At 32.4% G+C, this 10427-nt stretch overlaps 1 protein-coding gene across 1 annotated transcript in view; it reads right to left on the bottom strand.

The window, feature by feature from the left end:
• The window catches only part of LOC108753136, a 40568-nt gene that overhangs the window by 7932 nt on the left and 22209 nt on the right, over positions 1–10427 (bottom strand). Inside the window, exon 2 of the mRNA XM_018494477.1 lies at positions 9342–10391. Coding sequence (XP_018349979.1) covers positions 9342–10391 — 1050 coding nt within the window. The remainder of the gene's footprint in view (positions 1–9341; positions 10392–10427) is intronic.

Raw genomic sequence — 10427 nt, 5'->3', positions numbered from 1 at the left:
GACAAGATTAAAGAAAAACGAAAATGTCTCTTCTCTTAATTGATCAAAAAACAGAATTTTATTATCTTTCTTTATTTCTCGCTTTTAAACATTGCCTATATATTTTTTTATTTAAAAATAATATTAAAAAAAATTTTCATCCTTTCTTAAGAATAGATTTATTCATAAATTTGTTCATAAATTTAACATTTTTCAACTATTATAAATAAAAAAAAGTGCATGTCAGTGCAGTTTTGCTAGAGAGCAATTATATTCTTCACACGTTCAATGTATCTATGTCAAATCGGACGTTCTTCGACAGAAAAACACTACTGATCAAGTCAAACTTATCCTCATTAATCTTGAGAAATGGTATAGAATATTCGCGTGAAGAATTGAAATCGTTACGGCGCATTGGCTGAGGCGTTTCAATAAACTAGAAAGTGATGACTAGATCTCAATGCCGTTTACTGTTTTATGATACTTTTAGTCACGCTTGATTTTAAGCAGTCAATTCTGTATGCTCGTTAACTTAATATGACACCAAAATGTCAAAGTAAGTATCGTGAGTTGCGTGCCAAATCGTTCTTTTTTCTTCGTATAATTTGCAATGCCAATCTTTTTTCTTCTTTAATTTATAAAATTTTATATTGCGCAGAAGAAAGAAATTTGATGTTTAAAAGATTTATATGTACATATGTATATAATTATATATTTAATATTAATTAAATTATATATTTATAACGTTAATTTTATTATTAATTATTTTAATTTAGTTTTTATTATATTATTTATCTGTTGCATAAATGTTGTGCAATTGAATGGAGTATTTAAACAAAATACGCTTTCTTTTTCTTTTAAAGAAAACTAACTTTAGACTTCTAATTTTTATTCTGTAGAAAAATTTATTATTCGTTGCAAATTTATTCAAACATTGCAAAATAATTTCTAAATACCACGTCCAGCCAACACGGCATAATCCAACAATCGCATATCGACAGTTTTCTACATTTATGCTAAATAAAACGTTTATAGTGCAGCAATAGTCGCGTCCAGGAATGCGTCCGTATAATGAGCAGCTGGAAAAACCAGAAGAAAGCAGCAATTAGAAAGTAGTTAGATTGTAAAACAATTTAATGCTATCGATCGTTCAAATGCAATAGTAATGGCCCAATTATTCCCGACATGATAAGGAAGGCGAATAGTTAAAATGCATATTATTCGCATTTTAATAATTGTATTTACGTTCAACGGAAGCCGAATATAAATCGTCGAGATTAATTCACGAGATAAGATATGAATCGAAAGTATCCTATCAATTATCGTAATATTTTTGCGCAATTCTCGATTTTAAATAACGCCGAATAGCAGGATCAAAAGATATGTGCGGAATTTATAACTTTAAATCATAACTTTTACACTTCCATATCAACATTATTAACTTTCGCTACTGATCGTTATCTTATTAACTGTTCTTTTTAAATTTCTTGCTAGACAATGTTGATATTTCTTTGCTGTACTTTATGAAGACATTTAATTCTAAAAGAATTAATGTCATATATACACTCTAAATTTTTGGGAGTGAATTTCCAGTCCAGCAGGAATAGGTAGGAAAGAATTTTTTCACTCTTAGGGAGTAAAGAATTATTCGGAAAATCAGTTTTTCAATCTAGTGCTTGAGTAAATACCTATATAATTTTATTCTCTCGAAAGGAAACTGTAATTTTACTTTGATAAACTTATAATGTTAAGTTTAGCTTCTCCTTCTTACATCCAAACTTGACAAAACTCGACATATTTTAGTACAAAACAAACAAATCTGTCAGAAAAAAGTGTCATTCTGCCCCGCAAGCGAGATATTAAAGCTGACCATTGTTAGATTAAGAAATTCGCTTCTTGAAGAAGTAAAATGAAAATTCACTTCTGCCGGATTGGCGCAACTATCATTTCTCTTGGAAAGAAATTTTACTCCTAAAAAATTAGAGTGAATTTCGAGTTTTATCAAATAATAACGAATAGTGTTTATTTATATCATTATAACTTTAAAAATATTGTATATAGATAAAGATTTAATTGTATTTATCAATCAAAAAAATAATATTTAGGAAAATTAAATTAGAAAATTATGTATACATTTTTTTTCAAGCAATAGTTTTTAAGATATATTTGAAGACTTAAATATAGCCAATTACATGTTTATGAATCGCTCGTGCGATATTAGTAAGCATGCGTTTAAAGTAGTCCGTAATTGGCCATATTTAAATTATTATTTCATAAACTGTTGCTTTGTAAATATAAATTTACAAATAATTTTTTTAAAACTTTCTTATTGTGGTACATTTATTCGCGAACACCTTGTATGATCAAATATGATTCATAAATTGAATATAAATAAAGAAAAACTTTTACTTTTTATAATAACAACTATAAAAAATCTTAAAAAATTATTTTAACATAATACATTATAAAATTAAAAATTATTATTCTCAATACTGTTTTCATAATATACAAAAAAATCGCAGCACTTTACTTTATAAAATTTTATGTCCTTTTTACGGGATTTAATCCTTTAAATTAAAATAAAATAATATTATAAATAAATAATAATAAATTAATTAAAAATTAGGACACTGTTTTCAGATCAAATACTTTTTTTTAAATTAAAATAATTAAATGTATAACAATACAAAGATGTATAGGGCACATAAGAGTCAACGTAATTAAGCGTATATATAAAAATTATAATATGATATGTTATTTCATGGATATATATTCAACGTGGTCGCAGTTACAATATTATTTCGTAAGAAGAAATACTTCGCCAAATTCATTATGAAATCGTGTAAAGAATGAGAGATAGTACACCAGTCAGATGGCAATAATGTAATTCACAGTCACTCTGTAAAAACTTGATAATATTTACAGATCGAATCTTTCAGAAAGAGTTTTTGAAAGATATGTTAACGGTAAAGCTGACTGTCACCATCTGAGAGGCACTCAAATGATGACAGTCAGCCTTACCATTAACATATCTTTCAAAAATTCTTTCTGGAAGATTCGATCTGAACATATAATCAAATTTTTATAGAGTGACTATGAATTACATTATTGCTATTTGACTGGTGTACTACATCTTATACTTTGCACAATTTCATAACACGGAAAAAAATGTTGCTGGCTACAGCTAATTCTAATTAGTTGAAATTGCATTAGCTACTATAACTATGAAATTTGCTAATACATACAAAGGATTTGCTGCTGTAGCTAATATAAGGACGTGACAGCAAAATATGCGTGTCTGTTTATTGCAGATCAATTTATTTAGCAGCATGAAGTTAGTTGTCACAGTTATCGGATATGTCCGTGTAAGAGAAAATTGTACCTGTATCTACCACAGCTAAATATGGTTTGCAGAAACTGTACTTGCTACCAAATTGTCTGCTACAGAGAAAACGTTTGTTGCAATGATCAATAGATCGACATAATAGCAAAGTGCTTGTCTGTTACAATGATAATATTTAGGCCTCACAGTTAATGGAAATTAGACCTCGCAGATACGACGTTAGGTATCCATATGTTACGACTGGAATTTAGCTACCACACGCCGTTTGCTGCTGCAACTAATCTTTTTTTTTTCCGTGAATGAATTTGACGAAGTATTTCTTCTTTAGAAATGAAACTGCGACCACATTGAATATCACGATGTAGCGATCGCGTCGTTGCAGATATCCGTCTTCACAAAATTCGTAGGCACGAGACAACGACACATACGCACACTCATAAATACACACGCGACGCATACATTCACACGAAACGGCTGTACGGATAATCGATTGCAAACACGAGACAATATCCTTTTAAACGCATAAACTTCTTTTAGCAATCTCGCAGTGCCTGTTATTATTGCGAGAGTAAACAGAGATTTATTAAATTGTAACATATATGTAATCGGTGCTTTGTGATTCCTCTGAGTAATAATAATTTATCATTTAAAGAGTTACTCGCAGCGGATAACAGAATTGTTTAAATTTTTAAACAAGGTTATGCTAAATAATATTTAGCGTATGTAGAAGTTTCTAGAGTTGCAAACGACCGAAAGCGAGGACAGGAGAATCGGCTAAGAGAAGACACGAGATTTTTATTCTTCGACCAACACAATCATCAAAATTCTTAAAATGAAATTCCGAACAATCGGTCATTAAATTGCTTGCAAGTAATTTATGTTCTCCGTGAAGCATTCGCATTAAGATTGCTATATAAATTGGAAAACTTTCATCACGATCTTTCTATGACGATAGCAATAAACTTAAGGAATGAATTTTGTATTATCTGAGGACGGCTCAATCCAAGAGCCGAAACATGTAATGTAATGTGTTATGTAATGTATTATAGAATTTCTTTATACATTTAATATATCGTATTATAATTCTTACACATATACGCTTAATTACGTTGACTCTTATGTGCTCTATACACCTTCGTATTATGTCTTTTTAAAAAACTAAGAGTCCTATACTCTTTTTCGATAATTAATTTTTGTACAGCGATTTTTATGATAAGTTAATGCCCTGAAGAGGGTAGCCGAAACTTGTAATATTTGAATTTAAACTTAGTTTTTTATTATTTTTTTCAATTTTACTTTTCTTTATTTGTAATTTACTCTTTTTAATTGTGCGACAATTTAAAAAATGTGTTTGACTCTTACTTTGTCCTTTATTTATTATTATTCACTTCCTATACTCTTTGCCATTCGATTTTAAATGTACAACTAAATCTGAAGAATAAAAAAAAACTGAAAAATAATATGCTCAGAGTTTATTTTGAACCATAGTAGAATCAATTCTATGGCGGCGCGAAATATCGATGAAAAAAAATCGTACATGCGATCGCGTCGCGCTATGATTATCTGATTGAAATCTCCATGAACCTCTGCGCAAGCTGCGGAAGCAATCGCTGCTTATGTAAGTAGACAGTCGTCACGACGGTCCACGAAATCTGGCACGCATCTCCCGTCGAAAGAGAAAACGTTCGCAGATCGGACGTGTAATAATAATGCGATGGACGCGCGTGCAGCTGGCAATGCCAGCTGGTGATGCACAATCACGGCTCGATGGCCTGATAAACAGCCGCTGCAAATTGATAGCCGTATTAAGCGGAACAGTATCGAAGCCCGAGTGAAGGGCGACAACGCAGCTGGAAGCGGCACTCTGTCACTTGTAAAGATGCGTAATGTACTTGTATACAGAGAACGAATAAACGATCAACAAATGGCGAACACGAATCTTCCGGTGTTCACATTCATACATGTTCAGCGCGTACAGGTTTCAATTAACTCTTAACGCATGATATGTCGCAGGTAATTTCTGTCGGCTGTAGCTTCTAGCAAGTGCGAGCTGTTCGTAGCTTTCCATCATGTTTTGAAACCTGATACCTGAGGCTAAAAACGATGTTTCTTTAATTAATTTCAAGCGACTCAGTTTTATCTCGGTTTCCGCAATTGAAGCAAGCAGAGGCAAAATGTGAGAAAGGAAGATATTTGTCACGGTGACAGAAAGGACATTATGCAAATCGTAAACTAGTTTTCGTATCTTCTGCGTTCGCCATATCTTTATTTATTCATGAGATTGCGCGTTTTATTCGACACATAAACTTTTAGTATACTGACTGAAGCTAGACAATTTTCAATAAGCAATTAAGTTAATTTCGTTTATATATCATTATGATTGGTTCACAAGTGAATCACGATTTAAATGGAAGATCTACGATGGAAAGTAACATCATATTTTACGATCGTATGATACCGATGAAATATCGTGGCTATAAATTCGAAACAGTTGACATAAAAATTTGTAAAAAAATAAAGAAATTATTATTTATCATAATTCACGATAATAATATTTATATTTATATGTGTTCAAAAATTGTTAAATTATTTAATTATTGATTTCTGTATTTCTGCGAACATTATAGTATGAAAGTTACATAATAAAAGTTACGTATTAAAAACTTATTTGTAATAACAAATGGGCAAAGATTATTTCCATTCAGTATTAAAGTCGAAGTATTAAATCTAAATATAAATTTTTTAATTGTTATTATATGTTTTTAAGCTGGAAATGGCTTAATAAACAAATATGGAAATGAAATAAGAATTAAACAACTGTTCTGCATTTTTCCGTTAATTAATAGGAATAGCAAGGTCAATACTACTGGATTTGTGACCACGATCATAGAAGTGAAGACCGCGGTTTCTATTTAATTACTTCTATCGTTATTGCGATTTATAGAGACAAGCTAGGATACTGAAACCATTTTCTCTCGTTAATCTCACTTGCTATGACGATGACATATCGAGCGCATCCTCGTCTCCATGTCGGTTTATAATACTTTCTTCTGCTATAGTAATTAAGGGTGTAACGGTTTATTTTCGTCTCACCATTTTGCGGAAATTGGCTGGTTCAGCGCAATCCAATCAACCGCGATTAATGGTTCTCGATAAATTTACAGTTTGAAAATTAATACGATTTAATCGTAAACCTGCGGATACTATACATATAAAACTGTATAAAACACTACATAAATGCATTTAAGAAAAGGAATATAAACTAGTTTTTTTCAAGTACATGTTAAGTGCTGTGTTTTACAGATTTCATTTGAGAGAAGCGTTTGGCATTTATTAAATCACGTGGAGGCACATAAATAATACTTATGCGTTTATTCATTATTACTATTTATAATCAGAGTTGGGTAGTGTTAAATTAGAAAGTTAAAAGATAAGTTATATAGTTATATAGTTAATTAATTTTAATTACATTTTAGAGTCTTAATTTTTTAACTTAATTCACTTACATTTTATCGGTAACTATTAACTTTTAATTTAACTTTTTTGAAATTAATCTTCAGCCACAATACGAGGGGATAATGAGTACATAATTTAGTAATTCTATGTGTTTTATATTGTGTAATTGTTAGTTAAACAAAAATAAGCTAGCAATTCTTTAATGAATATGCTGTGAGAAAAGAAAAATACAAAAAATTATGTAAAACAATCAAACATTTTTTCTTTCTCTTTCTTTTTGATTGTTTGTTCGGAATATATATAAATTATTTCAAATTTAATTTTTTAATTATTTTTTTTATAAACTTAACTTCTAATTCAATTAATTTCATTATGGATCAACTTGTATCTTAACTAATTGAACTAAATTAAATTTTCAAGGTGTTGTTAACTTTAACTTAATTTAATCTAAAAAAAAAAAGGTTAACTTACCCAACTCTGTTTATAATAATATAAATATGAATTATCGTATATAAAATATATTCTTCGTGAATGGTTTAATCGGGTCTTCTTAAATTATTCGGAACACTGGCCAGGTCCGCTTTTTTTTTTTCATTACTTGACACGTACCAGTTTTTATCACCGATCGAACGAAAACGCGTTTGTTCAATCGTGTCGTTTAATGTTATTCACCTTGGCATAGTTCCCATAATGGTGATCCTTTTTGCATACGTGGGAGTACGGATGGCAACGGGATTTCGACAAGTACGACGAAATCGTATCTGGCATCGTAATCGAGTATGTACAGCTTACATTCTTTGAAAGAATCGTCTTTCCTGTCTTTTCAATCGTCGTAAAGTTTTGCGATTGGAGATATCGACTGGAATAAAATTGTCTTTCGTATCATGGCATCATAATGCTTTCCAGAAATAACGGATCAATTCTAAAAAAATTATTAACTTTCCGTTACACTTTAAAAAACAAACTGAATCTCTATATTGCATATATAATAATTTTTTAATCATTCGTTATCGAGTTGTTTAAAATATTAGTTTAGTAATATAAAATTACAAAGTGTTAAAAATTGTCCAACATAAATGAGAGGCCGTATTCGTTTAAAGTGAGTCTTGGTGCCTAATATAATATTTGTGTAAATTTTTAGTTCAAGCAAATTACGCCAATTATTTGTCGATCTTGAAACAGTCCTGAATCTGAAATACGTAATGTCAAATTACATTGATAAACATTTTTTAATATTATTAATATTGATTAATGTTTAATTTGTAAATATTTATTGTGAAAAATATCGTCTTATCTGAGAGATTTCCCCCATTCTATACGGACGTCTTATCTTATATATTATATATTTCGACTAATACCGAAGCACGTGATAATATTCATAATCATATCCAGTTTAAAGCTAAGATCGTCTTAAGTACAGTTTTAAAATGTAATAAGCCAATCACAAAGCTGTATTAACATCTTAATGAGTTTTTTACATTAAGCCATTGTTAATAGATCAGAAATCGAGGAGCGAGTTGTAAGCGAGACAGTAGTGTGTCATAAGATAACAATACATCAATAATCAATGACTGCATGGAGATGCTTAAATTCCATTTTTTTATGATTTAAAACTTAGATTACGTTATGATGACCAATCGTATAGTATATATGTAGTTATTTGCCTTGAGAACTGCCACCCTTCTAATTGGCTGAAATATTATAACAATCTAATATGATTTATTCTGGATATAAGTTTTATAAGATTTATGATTTATAATTCTGTCTTACCACTAGTATGATATGAATGGTGACTAACGATTTATTGTAGAAAGCCCATAAGGTATTACTTAAGATGATCTTTAAAAAGAGTGACTATAAATATCGACCTAGGACTGCAGCGTTTCAACCCCGACAAATAATCGATGCGTAGTTTATTTAAACTGAATATTTTTAAAATTCACACAAAAATATTATTAGGCATCAAGACTAGCCTTGACCTTAACCGATTGCCCTGTTCACTTATTTGTGTTCAACATTTCTCGGTTTAATTTCACTTATTCTTGTTTGTAAAAATAATATATTCATACAAAATCATGAAAAAGTTCCTGAAAAGTTTGTTTCCATTTTTTAAAACTTATGGTACAGCGTTCACCTTTCAAGTTGCTCATATTTGCACACAGAAAAAGTGTTATGGTTGCCACAACCAGAAATAATGATTTTCGCCAATCAATACATTTGGTTGTGATAACCGTAAGATAGACATATCATAACAGCCATAATCGTTAAGATATGCCAATCTTACAATCTTAGTTGTCACAATAATCGAACTATAGTTCTCATATCCAAAAAAATGTAATGATGGACGACTTTTGGTCGTGGCAAACGTAGTCGTTTTTTTCCATGCAACATCGATTCGTAATTAAACAAATATGCGACCTAATATTCGTTCCTCGTCTTTCATTCTCGGATTAACCGTTTAAGTATCCGAAATAAATAAGTAAAATTTGAAATTAAAATTGAAATCGAATCAGTCGATTTCAAGATGGACAAGTGAGCTAATATTTGTCTGTCGAATACTCACGTCATCGGCGTGACGTTGAGGCACAAGGATGAGCCGTGGGTTCCTCGGTGAATGATGGGGCCTAACAATCTGGCGCCACGGTGACGCGGTGACGCGATTTGCCACGTGTCTGCGAGCGGTTCTCCACCTACAACAACTTTCGCCGCAGCTGAGATCCTCGCCCGCCGATGTCTGCGAGGCGTAATCGAGCATCTCGAACGACCTCGTTTGGCTGGTGGTGGCGGCCGCGCACTGCAAGGACGACAACGACATCGTGCCCTGGTATGGACACTCGTCCCGCGTCATTCTACAAGACTCTCCTCCCGATCCTTCCACAAGGACGTCCTCATTCATTATCAGCTTCTCCGACGGGTAACTCGTATGCAATCTCTCGTATCTCGTTCTGATCTTTTCCGAAGTATCTGGACCAGCGTATCCTTCCGAAGACGATCCTTCGGGGAGACACGTACCTCGTTGATATATACTGTAGGACGATTCGTTAATAGGAGCTATTATCGGATTCTTGTCAGCAAGTATCAAGCTGTGATTTTTGTCTGCGGAGAGATCACCTGTTGCTCTATCCTGATGCTGGAAACTACCTATTGGCCACGAGTTCGGACAACTAGGACCGAACGATGGGCCAGGATTGTTAACTTCGTGAAACGCTCCAATATCCCTAAATGGATTTCTGTTGACGTCGTCCGTGGGGAATATCCTAATATATGACTCCTTCCTATCAAACGAATCTTCGTAAGACAATCTTTTCGATCGGTACCAAGGATATTGATTGCACTGCAGGTACTTGGGGCTAACTTTGACATCCTTGATGTCTTCCAGCTTGCAGTCCGTTGTTTGCTCCCCGCAGGTCGTCATCACTGGCACCGGTGGAAGCCGGATGCGCAGGGCCTCGGCAGCACGCAGAAACGCGTCCAGTCGCATCCGTGGAACAGTGGCGCTTCCGGTGTAGACAAAGCCAAGAAGAGCCGCGAGTTCCGGCGCCTCCACCTCTGCCAGGATCACTGTAATCGGCTCACAATGAGCTGTGACTTTGCTGTGTGCCAGTAACACCTCCTGTAAATAAAATTTTGTTTATTAGAATAAAAAATG

This window comes from Trachymyrmex septentrionalis, unplaced genomic scaffold, assembly GCF_001594115.1.
Source record: "Trachymyrmex septentrionalis isolate Tsep2-gDNA-1 unplaced genomic scaffold, Tsep1.0 scaffold66, whole genome shotgun sequence".
Lineage (NCBI taxonomy): Eukaryota > Metazoa > Arthropoda > Insecta > Hymenoptera > Formicidae > Trachymyrmex > Trachymyrmex septentrionalis.
The sequence above is the reverse complement of the archived record's forward strand: the minus strand, read 5'-3'. Positions and strand labels throughout refer to the sequence as shown.